The sequence below is a fragment of the Saccopteryx leptura genome, chromosome 7 (assembly GCF_036850995.1).
Source record: "Saccopteryx leptura isolate mSacLep1 chromosome 7, mSacLep1_pri_phased_curated, whole genome shotgun sequence".
NCBI lineage: Eukaryota > Metazoa > Chordata > Mammalia > Chiroptera > Emballonuridae > Saccopteryx > Saccopteryx leptura.
The window spans coordinates 115,498,716-115,522,545 of record NC_089509.1 but is presented as its reverse complement, the minus strand read 5'-3'; the positions used below and the strand labels follow the sequence as shown (position 1 = coordinate 115,522,545).

The window sequence follows — 23,830 nt, the reverse complement described above, 5'->3', positions numbered from 1 at the left end:
AGGAGGACAGGGCGCTGGCATCACCTCCATTATCCCTCCTGCCCTGCAGCTCCCCCTTCCGCCCTGACACAGACCCCCTCTCCTCCGCCCCTTCCAAGCCCAATCTCTGTGAAGACGCGATCCAAGAAGCCCATCGGGCTCACAGTCTCTCTTCTGGGACAGCCGGCTCTTAGGGCTGGGCTCTGCCATTGCTGGCCACAGGGCATGGCTTCACCTGACCAAGACCAAGAGCCTCTGGTGCTGAGCCCCCGCTCTAGGTAAATGGCGGGGACCCTGGGCAGCCTCCCCAACTTCCGCCCAGCCCAGGCGCGGCAGCTCAGTGTCTTCCTTTAACCGGGATCTCTGAACCCTCCGAGGCCCTTCCAACGCATTCCTTCTCCCACCTTCAACGAGCCGGGGCTGATTTCATTGCTTGCATTCGATAGAAACTAACCAACAACCCAGAGCTCAAACAGGGACTCGGCCCCAGCTTTGAACTGGTGAGGACGTGTGTTTGGTCCACATTTGTCCTCTGTCCAGTTGATCTCAGAAGGCTCTTTCGGCCCTGGCCGGTTGGCTCAGCGGTAGAGCGTCGGCCTAGCGTGCGGAGGACCCGGGTTCGATTCCCGGCCAGGGCACACAGGAGAAGCGCCCATTTGCTTCTCCACCCCTCCGCCGTGCTTTCCTCTCTGTCTCTCTCTTCCCCTCCCGCAGCCAAGGCTCCATTGGAGCAAAGATGGCCCGGGCGCTGGGGATGGCTCCTCGGCCTCTGCCCCAGGCGCTAGAGTGGCTCTGGTCGCGATATGGCGACGCCCAGGATGGGCAGAGCATCGCCCCCTGGTGGGCAGAGCGCCGCCCCATGGTGGGCGTGCCGGGTGGATCCCGGTCGGGCGCATGCGGGAGTCTGTCTGACTGTCTCTCCCTGTTTCCAGCTTCAGAAAAATTAAAAAAAAAAAAAAATTAAAAAAAAAAAAAAAAAAGAAGGCTCTTTCGTGGTCCTGGAGTGAGGATTGGTCAGGCCTTCAGAAACACTGACCCCCTCTCCTATATTTCCAGGATAATGGCTTACACAGGACCCCAGGAAAAAGCCCGGGACACACCAGGCCCCAAGAGTGAACACATCGGTTTGAGCTGGCCTCACTTGGAGGGCCAGTGCTGAGCCGCTGCGTGGAAAGCTGGCCTCCCTTCTAGATGCTGCCCTCCTCACCCCACACTCAGGGACCCTAAAGGCTGCAGCTTCCCCATCGGTGATGTCACTCAGCCTCCCCAGCAAGCCAGCCTGACTCACAACCCAGCAGGACAGACGAATTTTATTTCGGTGCAGAGACTCACACTTTGGTATTTAGCATAACTAAAGGGTCAACTGTGGAGCTTTGCTCATTGTGCTGCTAATACCCCAGGGCCCGGTCATCAGCGGGTCCTCAGCGGAGGCCTCTTCATTCATCCATAGCTGCCTCCTGGTCCTTCTTCCCTTCCTCAGGGTCTCCTGAGTCTTTCAGGTTTTGGCGAGCAAAATCCTCAAAAACCAAATTTTCATCCTGTAAACTGAAATTAAACAAAGAGCAGTTTGATCACGGCACACTCTCAAGCCTACAAGGAAATCTCGAGCCAAACGAGATCCTAGATCTCCCTTTTGCGACGCAGGAACCGTCGGAGAGTTCCTGCGTGATGGAACACAGGACCACGCCTCCCTCCTCAGAGTGGGTCACGGGACATCTCTTTAACAAACAAAAGAGAGAGAGAGCACGCACAGGGCAGACGTACGTACCCAGCGTATCAGAGTGCGCCTGCCCCGGCGCATGTGCGCATGCGCGCATGCACGTGTGTGCGTGTGCCTCAGTACTGCGAACCGAAAGGAAAACCAGCATCCCAACCCATGTCAAGAGCACGGGGTGTGTTTAAACCTGTGACCTAAGGACGTCACAGAATGCCGGGGAGGCAGGGCGGGGCTCACCTTTCCTTTCCCGTGGCTGTGCGTGGAATGAGAGAGAGAGAGAAAGAGGTTAGCATCAATTCCGTAAAACAGCTGCCCCTGGACCATGTCTTCCTCGTTCAGTGACTGATAGAGGGATGAAAGGGCTGGCTATACGCATTTCACAATAATGGCACGGAATTCCTGCTTCATTGCCTTCCCCTGCTCGGAGAGCCCTTCTCCCTGCATTTTTAACCACCGCTTCCTTTATAAAATGCTACCAGCATTTTATATGCAAGAGCATCCAACCAGTCCACGTAGATGCTCTTGACGGAGGACAATAAAAGCTCTGTAGAGTTTCTACCACACTCACGACATACAAATTCCTGGCCCCCCCCGCACCTGCTCACGGGGAACAAGCCACAGCCTCACCTGCAGGCCCCTTTCCCGGTTTAGCCTGACTCCCTCCGATGTCACACTTCTCTTTCCAAGCATCTCTCTCTTTGTGTCCCTTGGGCCTCCTCTAGACCAGAGTCCCGAGGTGCTGCCAGGATCCAGCCTTGCCTACCTCAAACCTTCCGTGCCGGCTCCCGAGGGGGTGAGTGCTTGGAGTTGTGCTCACCAGCACCCCCAGCGGCTGAGGTGGGCACTAGAGCTGGAGAACCACCTCTGGCCCCTCAGGGTTCTTCTGCTGCTCTGTTAACACGCTGATCTTTATTTATTTTGTTGGATTATAGTCTTACGTATGTTTTGTAGCCCCAGTTCACTGCTATTATATAATGTGAGTGGGGGTGGGTTTTTTTGTTCTTTTCAGCTTTCCGCCTCCCTAGTGAAGTGCTGGTGCAACCCTCGGTGGTGAGCCAGGGAGAGCTAAGGGATGAGCTAAACAACTCCAGACGGCTCCCCGAGAACACTGTGCAGCTGAGGGCCAGCCACCGCCGTGGTCTCTGGTGCCCACCTGGAAGCCGCCCTGGGAGGGAAGTATCTGTGTGGGCTGCTAACCACCGGAACCCCGCGGAGGAGCTGACTCATCAGAATGCCCCCCTGGGCAAGCAGTCTCCCGGACCCCCACGGCGCTCAGCTCAGTGTAAAATTAGACTAACTGAGACCATCAGCCTCCAAGAGAATCCAACCAGTCCACGTGGATGCTCTTGACAGAGGACAATAAAAGCTCTGTAGAGTTTCTACCACACTCACGACATACAAATTCCTTGGCCCCCCGCCCTGGCAGAGCTCCTCGGCCACAATGTTTCCTCTGCTTGAGGTCCACCATCCAGGCCTGGGAGCCCAGACCTCGGCAGGTGAGACGTGAGAGTGCATCTGTGGACAAAACTGGGTGACTCACAAACCCTGGAAATCAGAATTTCGGAGCCATGGGGATGACCTGTCCTTTCTCCCTGAAATCTCACAGCACAAAAGATCATCGTTGAGTTTGGATGTGAGATATGTGTGATGTGAGGCCAGAATGATTGGAACATGGACTTGTCATACCCAGAAAAGGGATAATGCCACCCCCCACCCTCTGCCCCCAGTTCACTCATAAAGTCCATTCCCGGTTGCAAAAAAAAAAACAATCTCGCGGAAACTGTGACATCTCCTCAGGACATAGTTTAGAAATAGCCTTTGAAATGTCCTTGAAAGAGACCAGAATGCATCTCAATCTCGCATAGTTCAAAAATAGTATTTTAATGACACAAGCATAAATGAATAAAATAAACATGGCGAGACTGTATTCTTCTCCCAGGGGAAGGTTTTGGCAAAGATTACCGAGCATTTGAATCCAAACTATTTGGAAAAGACACATGGAGACAAAATATTTTTGAGACATGCCCAAATGAATCTGGGGGCCCATCCTACTGTTCAAATGCCATTTCGTTATCCATCTATAAAAGTTAGACATAAAGTATAAGGAGAAAAAGCAGCCCTGCTTGTTTACGTAAAATACCCTCTATGACCATATAACCACAAGAGCTCGCATTCACCCAGGTACATTTCTCTCTGCTGACAACTTCACCTCTTGACACACAGTGGAGATTTTCCTTGGAATTTCCAAAATGGCACCTGGATTGTTTTTGCTGCAACATTAATCTTTTTTTAAAAGAGCCCTGTTGAACTCTAATGTGCATACCACACAATTCACCAGTGACGCACAGGGCAGCGGTTTTTGGAACACCCAGAGACACACTCACGGCCATTGCTTATTTACTTTTAATGTCCATACGAGAGCCAGTGGATTGACAGTTCAAAGGAGCCACGGTGTCCGAACCCCAGCCTGCCGCTCTTTTCTCCTATTTCCTGTCTCATCCCCATCTCCACTGTCAAAAATGCTCATCTTCTAACGGCCTTCTGATGTTTCCAAATGAAATGCAAAAGCTGCAGTCTCTCAAATTTATCTTTCCCTAAACTTTCCTTAAATCCAAACCTGGGTCTGCCTAACTAGGCGGTGGTGTAGTGGATAGAGTGACAAGTTGGGACGCTGAGGACCCAGGTTTGAAACCCCAGGGTCGCTGGCTTGAGCGTGGGATCATAGACATGACCCCATGGTCACTGGCTTGAGCCCAAAGGTCGCTGGCTTGAGCCCAAGGTCACTGGCTTGAGTAAGGGGTCACTGGCTCGGCTGGAGTTCCTCGGTCAAGGCACATATAAGAAAGTAATCAATGAACAACTAAGATGCCGCCACAAGTTGATGCTTCTCATCTCTCTCCCTTCCTGTCTGCCTGTCCCTGTCTGTCCCCTATCTCTCTCTTGCTAAAAAAAATAATAATAATAAATAAATAAATCTAAATCTAGGTCTGTTCACAGGAGAAACTCTACTTTTAAATCATTCCTCCTAAAACTTAACGAGACAGCCCATGCCCTAGCCCAGGGCTGCTATGTCCTCCATGCACTCGCTGAGGGTGGACAAGCGCCCGGCTCACAACTGAGTAGGTGAGCACCCTCTGGGGCCTGCCCAGGCACCGAGGATGCCATGGCCATGCCGAGGCTCACAGGTGTGGTCAGGAAAGACTAGCAGCGAATGCACAATCAAGGTGCCAGCAGGAAGGGGTAGAGAAAGCCAGGGTTGGCGGCACTGACCTGCGTCCTCGGGCTGCGGGTGCATGAGGCGGAACGGCACCTCAGTGGCCACTTCGCTACGGGAAAGGAGAATGCAGATCGGTGAGAACACACAGACGGTTACAAATCGCACAGGAGTCACTGAGGTTCAGAGGGAAACCAACCAGAAATGAGGAAGTGGTCAAGTAGGAATTTTAAATGTGTCCCCTGGCAGGTGGTCCAGAACTTCACTTACGCATGGCTGAGGCAGCTAGTACTTTTAGGTTCCTTCCCTCCCGGTTATTAGCTTCAATGACATGATATTGTGGCAGAGGACAGGTGGACAGAGGGTAGTATTAAAATACATCCTTTTCAAAAATGTACACAATTTTTATGTGTTACCTCTATGGAAGGTTGGTGCATTGGGGACCAGAGACACTGTCTCGGGAGAGAGCAGGATAGAGAGGAATGGAGTCCACCAAATTCCAGAAGCTAAAGTGCTCGGGGGAGACTTGGAATTTACACAAAGAGAAGGAAGGTAAGGAGTCAGGAAGGAAATCAGGAGGGAAATCTGGACAAAGGGAGAATGGAATGGGGTGGTGGAGGTGGTGGTGGTGGTGGTGATGGTGGTGGTGGTGATGGTGGTGGTGATGGTGGTGGTGGTGATGGTGGTGGTGGTAGTGGTGATGGTGGTGGTGATGGTGGTGGTGGTGGTGGTAATGGTGATGGTGATGGTGGTGGTGATGGTGATGTTGTGATGGTGATGTTAGGGTGGTGATGGTGGTGGTGGTGGTGATGGTGGTGGTGGTGGTGATGGTGGTGGTGGTGATGGTGGTGGTGGTGGTGATGGTGATGGTGGTGATGGTGATGGTGGTGGTGGTGATGGTGATGTTGGGGTGGTGATGGTGGTGGTGGTGGTGATGGTGGTGGTGGTGATGTTGGGGTGGTGATGGTGGTGGTGATGGTGATGGTGATGTTGGGGTGGTGATGGTGGTGATGGTGGTGGTAGTGGTGATGGTGATGGTGGTGGTGGTGATGGTGGTGGTGATGGTGGTGATGTTGGGGTGGTGATGGTGGTGATGGTGGTGGTAGTGGTGATGGTGATGGTGGTGGTGGTGATGGTGGTGGTGATGATGGGGTGGTGATGGTGGTGATGGTGGTGGTAGTGGTGATGGTGATGGTGGTGGTGGTGATGGTGATGTTGGGGTGGTGATGGTGGTGGTGGTGGTGATGGTGGTGGTGGTGATGTTGGGGTGGTGATGGTGGTGGTGATGGTGATGTTGGGGTGGTGGTGGTGGTGGTGGTGATGGTGGTGGTGATGGTGGTGATGGTGATGGTGGTGATGGTGGTGGTGGTGGTGGTGATGGTGATGGTGGTGATGGTGGTGGTGGTGGTGGTGATGGTGGTGATGATCGTGGTGGTGATGGTGATGGTGATGTTGGGGTGGTGATGGTGGTGATGGTGGTGGTGGTGATGGTGACGATGGTGGTAGTGGTGGTGGTGATGGTGGTGGTGATGGTGGTGGTGATGTTGAGGTGGTGATGGTGGTGGTGGTGGTGATGGTGATGTTGGGGTGGTGATGGTGGTGATGTTGGGGTGGTGGTGGTGGTGATGGTGATGGTGATGATGATGGTGATGGCGATGGCGATGGTGATGGAGGTGGTGGTGTATGTGTGTATGTGTGTGTTATTCCTCACTTCACCTAAGATCCACCACCTCCCACCTTGCAGTTACACTTTGGTCAAAGCAGCAGTTTGCAAGGCCATTGTCATCAGATGCCAGCACAGATGTACAGACAGGGTCCAGGAGATGAGGGCTACCCGGGTTCCGTGTGCGGGAAGGAGATGGTGAGAGCTGGGGTGAAGGAGTCTGTGAGCTGACACCCGCCTCTCTGTGCACAATGGGAAAGGCGGCTGTCACGACTCAGAGTGGCCAAAGGGTGGAAACAACTAGAATGTGGCCCATCCACAGATGAGGGGATCAACAAAATGTGGTCTCCCCACGCAGTGCACATTATTCAGCCATAAAAGGGAACGAAGCAGTGTGTCACACGTTACAGCATGGATGGACCTTGAAAACAGTACACTGGGCCAAAGAAGACAGGCACTAAAGGACAAATACTGTCTAACTCCGCGTATACAAAGCGTCCAGAACAGCACAGAAATAGAAGACAGATAGCGGCTGCCAGGGACTAGGGAGAGGGGGATGGGAGCGAGTGCTCGCTGAGTACAGGGTCTTTGTGGAGCCTGGTAAACATGGGCAGGAGCTCGACGGTGGTGACAATTACACAACACCGAGAATACACCTGATGCCACTGAACCGTACGCTTTCAAGTGGTTAAAATGGTAAACTTCATGTCGGGTATATTTTAACAAACACAGACACAAATTGGCTGCATGGAGCATACTGGTTTCCTGTGCATGCGTGCATGTGTACGTGTGTCTTGTGCGTGTCCATGTCCAGGTATAGGCCCAGCTTTGGTCTCAAAGAAACGTCCCCAGCCTCACACCTCTTTGCAAGGTTGGCATGATGCTCCGGAAAGGCAGTGGGCATCACTGCACAATGACTCTGAGCATGAGAGCCAGGAAGCCAGGTCTCCGTGTTACTATTGGGACCCTAGGTTTGTTCCTTCGATGTCCTGGGAATCAAGCGGCGAAGGAGGCGAGGAGGCTTACCTGGAGGTGAGCTCTCCCAGGAAGCTAGGAAACAAAAGCAGACAGGGCTGTGGTGACCGCCCGCGACAACAGCGTGGCCTTCTCGCCCATCATTCAGAGGTGGACGCGTCCCTGCACTGCCCCGCTCACAGCCTCCCGGGACCTCCGCGTCCCTTACTTGTCAGCTCCGCCATCCCTCTCTCCCTGTGGTGTCATCTCTCTCGCAAGTGGACTACTTAACACAAGGAGTCGCTCAGGTTTGCGAATAAAACCACGGGCCAGAGTTTCTCTATCGGCCACAGAGATCACTGTCAAATACCTATAACTCACTTATCTCCAACGGCTCAGAAAAACTCTCCTCTACATTCTCTTTGAGGAAATGAAAGACAAACGTTGTACACTTTGGGAAAAAACAAATATAAACACTATTAATGAAATTTACAAAAACCAACCTAGGCCCTGGCCGGTTGGCTCAGCGGTAGAGCGTCGGCCTGGCGTGCGGGGGACCCAGGTTCAATTCCCGGCCAGGACACATAGGAAAAGCACCCATTTGCTTCTCCACCCCTCCCCTCCTTCCTCTCTGTCTTTCTCTTCCCCTCCCGCAGCCAAGGCTCCATTGGAACAAAAATGACCCTGGCGCTGGGGATGGCTCCTTGGCCTCTGCCCCAGGCGCTAGAGTGGCTCTGGTCGCGGCAGATTGACGCTCCGGAGGGGCAGAGCATCACCCCTGGTGGGTGTGCCGGGTGGATCCCGGTCGGGCACATGCGGGAGTCTGTCTGACTGTCTCTCCCCGTTTCCAGCTTCAGAAAAATACAAAAAAAAAAACCCAACCTAGAACTATATACTTTTTTGGTTTGCCCCAACCAAAATTTGGGCAACTCTTTCTCTCCTCAGAATTACGGAAGGAATGTGTGTACACACTCGGACTTGCTTTGGATGGCTGAACTATCCGTGGCTCATCGGGGTGAGAGGCCAGAGCCATGGGCAATGGAATTTGAAAACGGAAATGGGAATTTGAAAAGGAAAATGGGAATTCAGATTTTCCCCTTTTGAGGAGGCTTTAAAAATGGAAGAAAATTGATTTCATAAAACAATAGAGAAGCATTTTCTCAGAACGCTGAGATGGCAGTGCTCTCGTATGTGAAAAGGAGACTCCCAAATCCCGTGATCACACATTGGGAAGGGAAGGAAAGGTCTCCCCTTTGGGGATGGGTCCTTCCCTGGTCTCCGAGAGTTCCCATGCCGGCTGGCCGGCCCCGATCTGTTCTGCAGTTCGACACAACACCGAACCGCTTGTCTTCATCTGCACGTCAGCTTCCGCCACGTGAGCCCAGGCACAGCCGCGCTTGCCAAGTGGGCCGACAGTGCACAGACTTCACCGTCTGCCTTCCTGCCTCATCCCACGTGCTGTTCTATCAGACAGAGCAATGAAACTAAGCCCCAGAGAGTCTCTCCAAAACCCTGCTCCGCCACTGGTACAATTGACGGCCCTTCCTGCGTTTCTGTCCCCCATTGTTCAGGAAGGAAGCAATCCAGCCAAAGGCCAAGACAGGGTGGACAGCAGCAGGACCTGGACACTCACCCTGACACCGTGAGCTGCACCTTGATCTGGTAAGACACCAGGATCCCCAGCACGGTCCGGTCTATGCCCTCCTTGATGCTGTGCAAACAGAAAGGACAAGCGGAGGGATGCAGGGAGCAGCGGGAAGCGAGGGCCTGGTGAACCAACCCCCCGTCTCCACGCAAGCACGCCATCGCGGGCTGTCTCCTCAAGGGACCGGTGAATGCAGCCAGCTGTCCAAGCCCTAGAACTTTCCATACGCAGCGCAGGGCGTGCTCTCCCGCTTGTAGCTTGGCATTTCCCGTCTGGAGGGTCAGGGACAGGGTGTGCTTCCCGGGTCTCCCAGCTCAGCCTCCGTGGGTGCTTGTCCACCTGCTCATCAGCCAGGAACCTGGCCTCCTCGGCGCCTCCCGCGGTCCCACCTGCCATGCCTGGCTGGCCACTGCGTCCTCCACAGGCTTTCCCAGCCCGGGTCACCGCTGTAACTCACTTCCCCTGTGCCAGGACCCCTCTCTGAGCTCTCTGCCGCTCTGCAGCCAGAGAGACCTCTCAGGGTCAAGCCCGAATACGGCCAAGCAGGTCATCTGTGAGCTGGCCATTGTCTCCTTTGCCACCTCGTACCTTGCTGTGCCTCAGTGTCCCCCAGGTACCAGCGTTGTCAAATAAAAACCTGCTCCTGGCCCTGGCTGGTTGGCTCAGTGGTAGAGCATCGGCCTGGCGTGCAGGAGTCCCAGGTTCAATTCCCGGCCAGGGCACACAGGAGAAGCGCCCATCTGCTTCTCCACCCCTCCCCCTCTCCTTCCTCTCTGTCTCTCTCTTCCCCTCCCACAGCCAAGGCTCCATTGGAGCAAAGTTGGCCCGGGTGCTGAGGATGGCTCCATGGCCTCTGCCTCAGGTGCTAGAATGGCTCTGGTTGCAACAGAGCGGCGCCCCAGATGGGCAGAGCATCGCCCGCTGGTGGGCATGCCGGGTGGATCCCGGTCGGGCGCATGCGGGAGTCTGTCTGACTGCCTCCCCATTTCCAACTTCAGAAAAATACAAAAAATAAATAAATAAAATAAAAATAAAAACCTGCTCCTAAATGCCCTCTTTCTCCTCCTTTGCCCACCAAGATCTCAAGGTCCCTTTGTGAAGCCTCCCAGGCACCAGCAAGGCAGCATGGGTCTCCCTCCTCTGGGGTCCCTCTCGGCGTCCCCAGCGCCCAGCATCGTGTTGAAGTGAATGCATATGGCGTGTGAAGCCATCACATGTGCCCCAAAGAGAGTGGGTCTAACTGACCTCAATGGAAACTTCATTCCAGGTGCCACTAATGGGCACTGAGTTCCTACCATCAGGCAGGCCCCAGGCTGGGCAGTTTAACACTGATTACTATTATCCTGTGTGATAACAACAACAGAAGTATTTCAGGATGTCTAGTAACAGGAATGGAGGTAGAAGGGTAGAGCATCATCCCAATCAATATGCCAAGGTTGACCCCTGGTCAGGGCACACACAAGAATCAACCAATGAATGCATGAATGGGTGGAACAACAAATCAATGTTTCTCTCTCACTCTCTTTCTCCCTTCCTTGCTCTCTAAAAAGAATTAATAAATAAAAATGAATAAGAAAGATTGAGGTATACACAAATTATGAAGTAGTTCAGACAATGTGAAGGGTGATAGACCACAGAGCCGAGGAACTGGAGGCCGGAGCCGGAGGCCGGGCAGGGCAGGGCTCTGCTGAGAGGTCTGAAAGGGTGCTGGGGGGCGGTGGGGGGCTCTGGGCCCAGAGAAGACACCCAGCCCAGGGAGCTTTCTGCGGGGGGACACCTTGGACATTGCTTCCAGGGCCACAGTGCCCTGCCAAATACTTCATCAGCTCATTGGTGCCCAGAGCTCCCTGGAGCATGCAACATGCCTTTACCTGAAATGGTGCGACGTGGCCAAGCACCTGGTGAAGAGAGAGTGCTCCAAAGGGGGTGGGGGGCAGCCTGAGCCCCCACGCTCTGCTGGGACTGACTCTCTACCTTGAACAGAACGGGACCAAGGGGCTGGGAGAGAGGTGCTTCGTCTCGTGCCTGAGAACCTCCTGCAGGCATCTGTCCTCGCCACCTTCCTGGGGTGGGTCTCTCTCTCTCTCTCTCTCTCTCTTTCTCTTTCTCTCTCTCTCTCTCTCTCTCTCACACACACACACACACACACACACACACACACACACACACACACACACACACACACACACACACACATTGGTTAATCTGGGTTCTGCTGCGCTTGCCACTTTCCAGGCCCCTGGAAGGCAGTCCTGAAGTTGGGGGTGAAACCAGAGCTCGGGTTAGGAGTGGACTTTGCCATTAACCGGCCAGATCACCTTGGACAAGCCTCTTATTCTGGCTGCACTTCAATATCTTTATCCATCAAATGAGTATAAATTCACCTTCCTCACACAAGTGTGGAGACACTTACAGGGTTGTAAAATACTCCATAAAGCAGAAAACGTTATTACTGATGCAGGCAGCCATGCCTGGTGCCGTGAGCACTACGCCCTGGAGTCAGCTGACCCCGGGGACCCGCCTCCCTCTGCTTCTCCCACAGAGCACCACCGATGTGCTCGAGAACCTAACACGCCCACTCAGCCAAGCACCCGCAGAAAATCCTTGGCTCCTTGGTCCTGCTTTCTGTCCCCCCACTGTTCACCTCCCACCACACTTGACACAGGTTGTCCCCACAATCCTTATAATCTCTCCATGAGAAGGAGCTGTTGGCACCCGCACTTTACAGCTGGGAAAACTGAGGTTCTCGGAGTAACTTGCCAGAGGCCAGGGGCAAGCAGGGGGGCTGCGTTAGGCACAAGGCCCTCTCCAGAGCCACCAGCTGTCCCTGTCACGTCACTCCAGGGGAGGGAATGGGGTCTGGCCCGTGAGCCCCAGCGGTGAGAGGAGAAGGGGGGACAGACCAGTGCGCCGCACACTGCGTCCAGCGGCTCCTCTCCTGAGCCGGGGGCACTCACTCACATGGTGCTGGAGGCGAGGTTCGTGTCCTCGTGCTTGATCTTCCCGTCCAGGGCGATGCCCCTCCGCTCGCGGTTGTTGGCCAGCAAGGGCACCAGCGTCAGAGTGGTGGTCAGAGAGCTGTTGGGCGGCACTTTTTCTCTGCAGGAGGAAAAACCAGAGAGGAGCTTTGGCTAACTGCTCTTATGGCCATAACGCCGCCATCGGTCCCTGCCCCCCCCCCCCGCCATCAAGCATGTGCCAGGATCCAAGTCCCCTGTGACTCATTGGGAAGGTGGTTCAGGTGCCCGCACATCTGCAGGACGAGGAGCAGAAGAGTATTGCCGGCAACATTGCGACACTTCCTCACTCCCTCGGCCTGCTCTCATCGCTGGATTTCTAGAATGTTTTGTGGAGTTAAGTGAAACCAACTGGCCCAAGAGTCAGGTACCATGGCGGGCTTCTCCTGAGACTGTGAACCATTTAGTTGGCCGCACGATCCTCTGGCCAGTGCCAGCAACAAGCCCAGGCTGCAAGGCACCTGTCGCCAAAATCTGTGCCCCCGGAAGGGGTTACTGAGAAGGGGCAAGGCAGTTCCTCCGGACTCTGGTTCCTTGGCTGTGTGGTCCATCACAGTACAGACTGTCCCGGTCGGGTTCAGAGCAGCTCACACCCCCAGACCTTCTCCATCCTCAGCTGGGTGGGGGTTTCCCAGCATCGGACAGACGCAGGGGACCGGTGCCCAAGGGTGGACTTGGGATGGAGCTGGGGACACCACAGTGTGGCTTCTCCAGGCCAGTGGCCCCGGTTCACTGAGCAGCTCAGTGTCAGAGGCTGGAGGGTTGGCTCTGCCCCTCATCCACCCGCTGACACCAGGCGACGCTGAGCCAGCAGGCAGGGCGGCCTCGTGCCCCATCCCTGCCAACCCTGTGGCCGAGTAGGTGCTCTCAGGATCTCCAGTTTGCAATCAGGGAGGCAGGCCGGGCACGCAGCTGCACTTTTTCTCTGACCACTGAGCCCAGGAGAGCCCGTAGCCTGCATCCATGCTGCCTGCACACCCTCCATGCCTGTCCCCACCAGAAGAGGGCGGGACACCGCCTGGGAGCCACTCGCCCCTTCCCTTAGCCTGATGCGAGACAGGCTGGGAGTCTGAACTCCACCCGCCCCTGCGCCCCTGCGAGGACTGCCCTACTTGAGCCCCCGGGCAGTCTCAGGCAGCTGTGCCTTCTCCCACCTGCGGTGTGTACGGGAGGCTCCTGGGCCTGCTCATTGCAGGGTTCTGCTGGAGCACAGGATGGCCCACACCTCCCAGCCGGGCCCCCGGGGGACCTCTCTCAACAGGTTTGGATTGGGCAGCAGAATGACAAAAGCAGAAATTATATTGTAAAAGGGCAGCAACAGGAAGGGGAACAGCTTTTCCTGCGGCAGCAAAGCCTTCCCAGGCCCTCAGGCTCTGGGACCGGATGGTGGGCAGCAGCTCAGGGGACAGGTCTGACCTGGATTGGTGGAGGCCCACCCACCCGAGCCCAGGGGGCCCAGGGTTCAAGGACCACGGCCTTGCTCCGCAGCCCTCTGAGCGGCTTCAGGTCTGAGACCCTCTGGCATGATCCTGCTCAGCTTCCGGTCTCCCCGCCACCTTGGTGGTGGTGGTGGTGGGGCGCTAGACTGGTTCCCAGTTTCCTGGGAATCATTTGGTCCAAAATGTACCCGAGAGCTTTCAGAGGACTTGATCAGGGGCCGTGTTAGGGGAAGCTCAGCCCAGGACCACTCTCTCCCATCACTGGTGACTAAGCCTATGCCAAAGGGCGAGCCAGGAAGACTGCTAGGGCACACGGTGAGCAAGGACGCCACTAGAGACACCCTGGGCTTGGCCCTGTGGAGGCAGGTGCCCCTCCGGGCTCTGCTCTGGGCAAGTTTATCTCAAAGGGCGCCTGACCGGGATCCACCCAGCATGCCCACCAGGGGGCGATGCTCTGCCCATCTGGGGCGTTGCTCCGTTGCAAAAGGAGCCTTTCTAGCACCTGAGATGGAGGCCATGGAACCATCCTCAGTGCCCGGGCCAACTTTGCTTCAATGGAGCCTTGATTGCAAGAGGGGCAGAGAGAGATAGAGAGGAAGGAGAGGAGGAGGGTGGAGAAGCAGATGGGTGCTTCTCCTGTGTGTTCTGACTGGGAATCGAACCCAGGACTTCCAAAGCCAGGCCAACACTCTACCGCTGAGTCAACCGGCCAGGGCCTAAATATTTGATAATATTATCTTGCCAAATCAGTTCGCCCTTCCTCGTCACCCTCTTCCTCTAGCCATGGTGATATTTTCTGCATACATCGGTGCTTAGAACATGCCATCTCTGCGGGGGGTGGGGTGCTAACCCCCAGAAGCCGATGTGTTTGAGGACCCTGTCTGCCTGCCTAGCACAAAGCAAATCTGGGCAGGTCTCTCCCTCCCCCCAAAAGAAGCCATCTCAGGGTTCTCATTTGGTCTTGATCCTAATAAAGGGAGAAACGTCACTGTGACCATGAGCTGAGTGAGAATTGACACAGCATGCTATGCTAATCCGGCTGTCATCGGTATGAGATTTTCAAATTGAGGAAATCAAAAGGAAGCCGCTCCCTGGGCTGCTAGATCACTTGATTATCTGCTGGGGGACTGGGGGTAGGAGTGGAGTCAAGTTGCTAGCAATGTGTTCCGAGGACACACAGAAGGTCCCACTGTCCCACTGTTCCCACCGTGACCTTTCCACCCTCACGACCCTCCTCTCCATCACGTCCCACTTCCCGGCTCCCGCGGAACTCCTGGGAAGGAGGACGGAACGGAGATGCTAAGCTTCTCTGCAGCCCTCAGAGTGAGGAAGGGGAAGGCCGGGAACGGCTGGGAGCTGGCTGAGCACTCGCTTCCCTTGTGAAGATGAACAAAAGGGGAACTGGACAGAGAAGCCCGGGCCGCCCAGGAAGTAGAAACCCAACAGTTACTCACTGTGCTTCCTCCACGGCCACCGGCTTGACGTAATAGTCACTCGAGTAGAGAACCACATTGGTCACTTGTTCCACTGCAGAGGGAGGACAGAGGTGGGCGATTCACACGGGGCCCACCACGTACGTGTCCAGTGCCGCCCTGCCTCTGGGGACACGGTCGGTCTTGCCTCTCTAACGCTTGTCAGGCATGGCTTTCTCGGCTCACACACCTCAACGGCTGGGATTCCCGAGGACACGTCTGTTCACCAGGAACCTGCTCAGAGGTGACAACTCCTACCTGTGAGCAGGTCTCTTCAAACTGCACCTCCTGGGAGGCCCCTCCTCTCTGCTAAGCCGCTGGCATGTCCCTGGGTGTCCCCTCAAGGCACACAATCACCCAGCATCCCGGAACTCACCACTGCTCTCTTCCTCCAACCTGTCCTTTCCAGAATTCTCTGTCTAACAAACGAGCCTCTCCTTCCGAGGAGCCAACCCAGAAACCATCTGGAGGCCGCACAGGATGGGTTTGTGGGCGCACACGGTGGACAGGAGGGTGGGCTCTGGAGCCAGACGACTTGGGCTCAAAGTTCAGCTGTGAGTTACTTAGCTCCTCTCAGTGTCAATTTGCCCATCAGTGAAATGGGGGTGATAATGCCATCTAACTCATATCACTAATGTGATGCTTTTTTAAAAAGATAATTTTAAACCTCCATTAAAATCAAATTTGAGGATAAAAAGAAACAATTTGTTTGAAGCACTCAGCACAGAGCCCAGCCTATAGAAAGCTATTAACGTCATCCTGCAGAAAATTCAACAGCCGCTTTCAGAAATTAATGATGTTGTTGTTAGGGTTCATAAAACTCTGAGAAATAATTTTATTTTATTTATTTATTTATTTTATTATTATTATTTTTTTTTTTGTATTTTTCTAAAGTTGGAAACGGGAGGCAGTCAGACAGACTCCCGCATGCGCCCAACCGGGATCCACCCGGCACGCCCACCAGGGGGCGATGCTCTGCCCACCAGGGGGCGATGCTCTGCCCATCTGGGGTGCCGCTCTGTTGCAACCAGAGCCATTCTGAGCCATCCCCAGTGCCCAGGGCCAACCTTGCTCCAATGGAGCCTTGGTTGCAGGAAGGGAAAAGAGAGACAGAGAGGAAGGAGAGGGGGAGGGGGGGAGGGGTAGAGAAGCAGATGGGCGCCTCTCCTGTGTGCCCTGGCCGGGAATCGAACCTGGGACTCCTGCACGCCAGGCCGATGCTCTGTCACTGAGCCAACCAGCCAGGGCCTTGAGAAATAATTTTAAAGCAAAGTATCAAATGATACTTTCACAATTCTGCTACTTCATGGAACACTGTGTTGAACACTATCTACCTCATGCTAAATAAATAAACCCAGTCCTATAAGGACTTAAAGGCACATGAACCAAACCAACATAAAGCAAGTTGCCCAAACCAACATAAAGCAAAGCATTCGTGTTAGCCTCAGGAATAACCTAGAAATCTTTAGCATGTGTGCATCCAAATTCCTGAACCTTGTCTATGATGGACACATGGGGAGAGAAGACAGTATGACCCTGAGGGTGACCAACCACCCTAGTTTGTCTGGGACCGGCCCTGTTTTAGCCCCGGAAGTCCTGGGCAACCTGGGATGGTTGGTCTCCCCAACGCACTAAGTTTAACGCTGTCTTCGTTGTCCAGCGTTTGAGTTAGAAGCGAACTTGGAGGTATCCCCCTCGGTCATTCTCTCGTGTCATTTTCACGTGGCCCATAAGAGACCATGAGATCAGACCACCCCTGCACGGATGCCCTCTGAGCGGAGGAAGTGGAGCAGCAGCACGTGGTACCCGAGTAGCTCCACCATCTCCAGGTGGGGACTCACCAGGACCAGTGACAGCAGCGCTTTACCATTTACAGAGCACCTCTGCGTGCGACTGACCCTCAGCGCCTCACAAGCCAGGGCAGGCAGACCAGAGCCCCTGCTGCGGGGGCCGGCGGGACTCGGAGGGGACACTGCGGCAGAGCCCACAGGGACGCCCGAGTTCTCAGGCGCGCGCTTTCCTGCTGCACAGCACTGACCTCTCACCACAGCTTGTCCCTGACCCCGGGGGAACACGCCTGTTATGGCTGCCCCAGATCTGGTGTCACCTGTCAGGATGTTGTCCCCAGCCCGAAGCCTGGGCATGAGGTTGTATGAGACGACATGGAAGGGCTTTTCTTCCCCTAAGGTCTTGCCGTCCACGACAGCAGAGACAAACAGGTGTTTCCCAGCACCCGGGAGGGCCTGGCCCGACCAGAGGAGAGACTCCCAGGAAACAGGACCAGGTTGGGAGATTCTAGGAAGACTCCACCCTCCAGCTTTGAGCACAAGGTCCTACCTAGTGCTTTAATCTTCTTCACTGTCTTCTCTGTGTTGTTGGTCACAGTCACGGTCACGGGAATGGGTTCCCCATGGTAATAGATCTGAAAAAGTTGGCAGGTGGATTAGAAAGAGGGAGCAGAATGTGGTGGTGTCTTGAATCTTGTGGCTCCCTAGACTCATCCAGACCCTTCTACTAGATAAAAGTGCTGGGTTCCGCATTTCCAGAAAGAGACAGTGACAGCCACGTGTCTCCCCGAGGGAGGGTCCAGAACGCATCCTGCCCTGTCTGTGGGAGGCCGAGGAGTGACGGTGACTCATGCGGAGCAGAGCAAGGGAGCCCCTGCCTGCAATGCCCAGTCCTGGAGTCACCACAGAGTTAGCACAGGGTCTCAAGTGGGACCATACGGTCAGTGGGGACAAAGCCAGTGAAACGAAAGACAACCCGTGGGGAAGCCAGGGCCGAGCTCTTGTCAGCAGTGGTGCTCTTGTAACCTGGGCCCTGGTGGGCGCACCTTACACACCCGTGCACACATGCGTGCATGGGCACACACGTACACCACAAACACACATGCATACACCACCATGCATACATGCACATGCAGGCACACATAGGTGCACACACAGGCACATACATGCATATATGCACACACATGCATACATACCTGCACACATAGGCATACACATGCATACACATGCGTAAGTAGGCACACACCCACACACACAGGCATACATACCTGCACATACAGGCGCACACATGCATATGCGGGCATACACCCACATACACACAGTATTTAGGCTCTTCGACATGTGTGCACAACTCTTGGTGACCAGAGGGGCAGGGACAGCCTCAGCCAGTGGTTCTCCACCTCTGTCTGCTGGGACACATCTCACAGATGACATGCACTGTGTCACCGCTACCCCCTCATGGTCACAGTGAAACTTCAATTTCCCAGGGAAGCCAACGGTTTTATACCACACCTATGGGTATCACTCTAGTAACGAGGCCTGCAGGGCAGAGAGGGGGCACAGGCGGAGTGGGGGCAGGGTATGAGAAACTCCCCACCCCCTGCCTGTTGGTGAGGACTGACAAGGAGTGGAAAGCAAGTCAGTGTGACCCTATTCGAAAGGTCACCTTTACTAGTTTCAGATGATGAAAAAAGAGCCAATTGTTCTCAGCCGTTGGTGCTTAAACTGTCCCCAGAAACACCCCCACAGCAGTTAGGGTACTGGGGCGGAGCCCGTCCCCCAGGCCTGCTCCCACGCGGAACACAGCAACACCTGTGAGTTACCTCTTTGCTCAGGGAGACTGCAAGGTGCAGCGGCTTGTCAGACATGAAGAACTGCCAGGTGGCCTCAGCCTGGGGCTGGGGACCCATCTTAGACGGTGCATGCTGTACCTTACGGATCAGTAAACGCACAGTACTCCTGTGGACGGAAAGGCACAGACAGCCCGCAGTTAGAGTCCAGGCCTCTCCAGGACTCGCCCCAGGTCTCTCTCCCACACTCACGTGGGGACCCAACAAATGACCTGGGATGAACCCAAAGAGAGACGGGCCCTTGGTCTGGAGGAGGGGACCCAGGACCCCGTTCCCAGGCCTTTCTCCGTGATCTCGCCAGCTGGGGGGCGTGGGGCCGCCAGCTCTCCCGGGGCTCACTCTCACCCCCAGCGAGGACCCTGGGCGCCCACTCTGTGGTGAGGCGGATGTGGGACTGGGTCGTGTGCTGTATGGGACGTGCTTCAGACGCACACACCACCGCTGCTGCCGATTACTGTGGCTTTGATCAGTGTGTGCTGAGTGTGAGGAGGAGTGTTGGGGGCACAGTTGGGACCCGTGTTCAGGTACAAGACAATAGTGAAAGGCCAGGCCTGCAGGATCAGCGGGACGCGAGGTACATTTCGACGGGCGGAGGGTTTCTGTTTGGGGTGATGAGATGTTTTGTATGCACCTCTGCTTACACAACACAGTGAATGTACCTAATGCCACTGAATCGTACACTAGAAAATAGGTAAAATAGTAAGCTTCTTGTTATGTGTCTCTTACCAAAATAAACAAATGACAAAAGAAGGAAACTGAAGAAAGAAGAAATCTGGAGGTTTTCAGGGACTGATATGAGCCCTTGAGGTTGTTAACTCCCGTCATTCTCTTTTGGATTTTTTCCCCCAAATGATCAGCCATTGCCTGCCTCTCCCCCCAGCCCCTGTGTGGAGGTCGTCCCGACTACTCTGGGCTGGGGAGGCCCTATTATGCTCGACACACGGGGCCCCTGGGGACAGTTCAGCCACAGACACAAGATGAGGGGTGCTTTCTTATCACCCCCACCCGGGCCCCTCCCTCAGTCCCACAACCACTCTCTTACTTCTTGGGAATTTTGTCCTCCTCATCTTCCTTGCTGTCTGTGGCAAATGCTTTGACCTCAAAGTCGACCCCACAGCACTGCAGGGACAGAGAGCAGACAAGACCACCATCAGCACTTCCCGTCCTGGGACGGGTCATGCAGCATGTGTGGGTGTTACCTGACACCATCTCTTTCTGACTTAGCCTTACCCTTTCCAGGAGTCACCATTAAAACGTCATTACCCACCAGCACCCTGGCTTGCGTAGCCATGCGACCCCTCACCTCCGGTCCCCTTGCCCGCCCGCGGTGGTTACGCCCTTCGCCAGTCTACCCTGGGCACAGTGCTGCCTGCTTCTGAAATGCGTCCTGCTTCTCTTTCCCTCCCTCCTTCCGTATCTGACAAACTCCAGTGTATTCTCCGCTCCCCTGCTCCAAGGTCGCCTCCACTGTGCGGCCCGAGCCCCCAGGCATGCAGACGCCCCTCCCTGGCCTCTCAGGCCTTGGCTCATACTGAGCTCTGCCTCCCAGATGGAACAAAGATGGCACTTTGTTGGCTAGCTCAATGTCTCCCACTTCGACGTAGTGACCTTGTCTTCGTTCACCTCGGCTGTCCACACCCATTTTCTGCACCGGTGACTTTTTTTTTTTTTTCACAGAGACACAGAGAGAGTCAGAGAGAGGAATAGATAGGGACAGACAGACAGGAATGGAGAGAGATGAGAAGCATCAATCATCAGTTTTTCATTGCGACACCTTAGTTGTTCATTGATTGCTTTCTCATATGTGCCTTGACCCTGGGGCTACAGCAGACCGAGTGACCCTTGCTTGAGCCAGCGACCTTGGGTCCAAGCTGGTGAGCTTTGTTCAAACCAGATGAGGTCATGCTGGCAACCTCAGGGTCTCGAACCTGGGTCCTCCACATCCCAGTCCGACGCTCCATCCACTGCGCCACTGCCTGGTCAGGCTGCACCTGTGACTTTCAAAGGTCTCACCGCCCACAGTGAGAAGTTTACACTGTGGCCCAGTGAACAGACAGCAGCGTGTGAAACAACTCCCACGCAATCCTGAGCTCTGCTGTGTGGGAGGACTCTGAGGTCTCCCACTCTCTCTCTTCCTTCCATTCCACTTTTCTCAAACGCTACTGCTGACTCCTTACCCTCGTTTCACAAACCTCTAATGTGGAGGCAGGACTGCCTGTCACTGCCCCTTGCATAACTCACAGAGAGACCTGCTACTCACCTGGCATATTTTAGCTCCCTTCCCCGTGAGTCCCGGGGGGCCCATGACTCTTCAGCCAGTCATCCCTGGGCCGCAGAACCTTCCATCCTGTCCTCCTGGCCGCTGCCCTCCTTCCTCACTTAGAGTCCCTGGCCCACCACGGTCACTCCCCTCCCGCACGGGCTCAGTCCCTCTGCTTCTCTGTCCACTGGGAGCTCATGCTCAGTGGCCAGCTCGATCCTTTGTAAAAATAGGTCAGGACCGACTGTTCCGAGCCCCTTGGCGGCTCCCACCTCACTCAGAGGAAGCCCCAGGCCCCTCCGGATCTGGCTACTCCCACACACACACTCCCTGACCTGCTCCCACCGCTCCACCCGGCTCCTCCCGCTCCAGCACTCAGACTATCGTGGCCTCAGTGCTGGACCCACGGTGAGCACAGTGATCCCTCCGCCCGGAGGGCCGTGCCCTCGGAGGGAACAGTGTCTCCTCTACCCTATCCGAGAGTCCGTCCTCCAACAGCCCCAGCAAGCACCCCATCACACTCCCTTTGCCTCTCTCAGTCCTCGCCCTCCAGAGCACCTGGCATCCTCGGATGTGCCCGTAGGTGCCTGTCATTCACCTCTCGCCCGTTTTTCCCCATCGACCTGTAAGACGCATGAAGGGAGGGACTCGACCCTTCTGTTCACAGGGTCGCTTGTGGTTAATACTTGCTGCAGACAAGTGACAGGCTCGTTAGACTCTCTCTCTACGTATGTTTGAGATTTTCTGAGATAAGAGGCTATGTTTAGCAGGCCTTTGCTGGAAGGAACGACTCCATGGCAGTCCTTCTCGGACCCACCTTGCCCGTATCCTGCGGAGCTGGCTGCAGCATCACCGAGCAGGGTAAGTAGTCCGGGAACTGTGGGGAGAAACCATAGGCACTTCTTTCAGAGGGGGGCCCACCTGCAACGTATGTATACTCGTATACTGTGGTGCACAGACTGGAACACGAGGACAAGGGCACCCCCCACGACCCGGAACGACGTCGTAAACAGAACCATCCCAAAGTGTCTGTGCGTACCCAGACACACAAACGTGTGAGGAGGTGGGTGTTTCCCAGAGGCGCCTGTCCCGCTGTCTGGCTTGCTTGTGTCACTGACCCCTGACCTTTTCCCTCAGGATGCGCTACAACAATTTGCCTGCAGCTCTGCGCCACCCTTGCTGGGGCTCCTGAGACACCAAGCTTCATTAGCCGGCTCCTTTGCTGGCTGCTCCGTTCTGCACAAATCACCACCACCCTCTCCTCTCCGGAACTTTCTCATCAGCCCACATGGAAGCTCTGTCCCCACCCCTGGCAACCTCTATTCTGCCGTCTGTCTCTGTGGGATTGCCCACTCTAGGGGACGGCAGATGAGCAGTCAGACGGTATTCTCTCTTTTCTGTCTGGCTGCTTTTGCACTTTAACCTTTCCAAGGTTCATCCATGTTGTAGCGTGCATCAGAATTTCCTTCCTGTTTTTAGGCTGAACCATGTAACTTTGGAGGAGTTTATGATCTTAAAGCTAGCAAAGAGCTCACGCCAAGTCTCAGGGGACACGCGGGCTGGCCCTTGGGAAGCCAGGTGTCCCCAGGGGAATCCATGCCTCTTGAGATGGAGCGATTTATCTATCACGACCCGCGGAGCTACAGACAAGGCTTCTTATTTCAATAAGATCTGCTGTCCCTTAAGGAACTCTTCTGTTTAGAATCCCTCTGAGCCAACATGGGGTGGGGGGGCACATCTTTCTTTTTATAGATGGGTAAGTTAAGGAATAACACGTGCATGTAATTAGGTGGTCGGGTGAAGGGAAATATTTTAAAGTCGTTGGTTTAAACAGTATCTTCAAAGGGCTTAGAGGCTATTTTCAAGGGCTTAAAAAAAGACAATCGCAGCCCATGCAATCTAGAATTTCCTCCAAGGGTGCAATTTGAAGGCCCACAAATGTGAAGTCATTCCCCAGTCCCCTTTCCTCCGCCCCGCCCCTTCGCCCCGCCCCCTCTCCCCCGGTCACAGTACAAGGTGCTGTGGGTGAAGGAGCCCAGACGGGCAGTGCTCCTGAGCGGGGCCACCCACCGTGAGCACAAAGGGGTACGTGTTGGCCCCCAGCTTCTTCATAAGGCTCTCCTGCAGTTTGGTGGGGGCGCTTGCAGCCCCCACGGGAGGGAACACCTGGACCCGAGAGAAGTACAGGTCCCTGCGGAAGGTCAGGCCCATCACATCGATGTCTTCCTGGCCGTAGCGGAAGGCGCACGTCACGGTGACATACACTGGAAGGCAGGCGAGAGAGAAGGGTGGGTGGGCTTGCCCAGCCAGCTGAGTGGGCACGGGGTGACCACTGACCCCATCGCTCACGGCATCCAACCGGTAGCTTCCGGTGGGGATGGGGTTTGAGAACCACACCACACGTCCCCGGGGCTTGTGTTAATTACCCTGCAGGGGCATGTCAGGGGACTAGGGGGCACCACCCATGAACCCCACTATTCTGTGACCTGACTGAACTGTTTCCTCCATCCTGACACCCCTCCTCTTGACCCACCAGCTCAGTGACCTCAGGAGGCTTTTAAGGAGTACAGGTCGCTTGGGTTCTGGGGGCAGGCTGTCTGGATGGAGCTGCAGGTGAAGGTAGGAAGCGGAGGGACCTGGGCTGGAGCGGGACGCAGGCTCGCAAGGGAGGCCAGAGGGGTTTATGGAGCGATGGAGTCAAATCCGGGAAGAAACCTTCCTGTCCACACCGCTCAGAAACAAGCATTCTCTAGTCACCACTTCTGAAGACTCAACTTGATTAAAAAGATGTAAATTGTGCCTCCAGTAGACCAAAGAATTATACAAGCCTCCA

The 23,830-nt window shown here is 55.0% G+C and overlaps 1 protein-coding gene across 2 annotated transcripts in view; it reads right to left on the bottom strand.

The window, feature by feature from the left end:
- Window positions 1–1,270: 1,270 nt before the first annotated feature.
- Window positions 1,271–23,830, bottom strand: part of SAG (S-antigen visual arrestin) — a 32,702-nt gene continuing 10,142 nt past the window's right edge. For both annotated transcript variants that reach the window (XM_066346350.1, XM_066346351.1), the window contains exons 5-16: window positions 23,068–23,261; window positions 21,815–21,874; window positions 19,780–19,856; window positions 18,711–18,846; window positions 17,438–17,522; window positions 15,083–15,155; window positions 12,134–12,271; window positions 9,161–9,238; window positions 7,600–7,623; window positions 4,967–5,022; window positions 1,934–1,949; window positions 1,271–1,524 (exon numbers count right to left, since the gene is read on the bottom strand). In XM_066346350.1, the coding sequence (XP_066202447.1) occupies window positions 1,416–1,524; window positions 1,934–1,949; window positions 4,967–5,022; window positions 7,600–7,623; window positions 9,161–9,238; window positions 12,134–12,271; window positions 15,083–15,155; window positions 17,438–17,522; window positions 18,711–18,846; window positions 19,780–19,856; window positions 21,815–21,874; window positions 23,068–23,261 (1,046 nt within the window). In that variant the 3' untranslated portion in view covers window positions 1,271–1,415. The remainder of the gene's footprint in view (window positions 1,525–1,933; window positions 1,950–4,966; window positions 5,023–7,599; window positions 7,624–9,160; window positions 9,239–12,133; window positions 12,272–15,082; window positions 15,156–17,437; window positions 17,523–18,710; window positions 18,847–19,779; window positions 19,857–21,814; window positions 21,875–23,067; window positions 23,262–23,830) is intronic.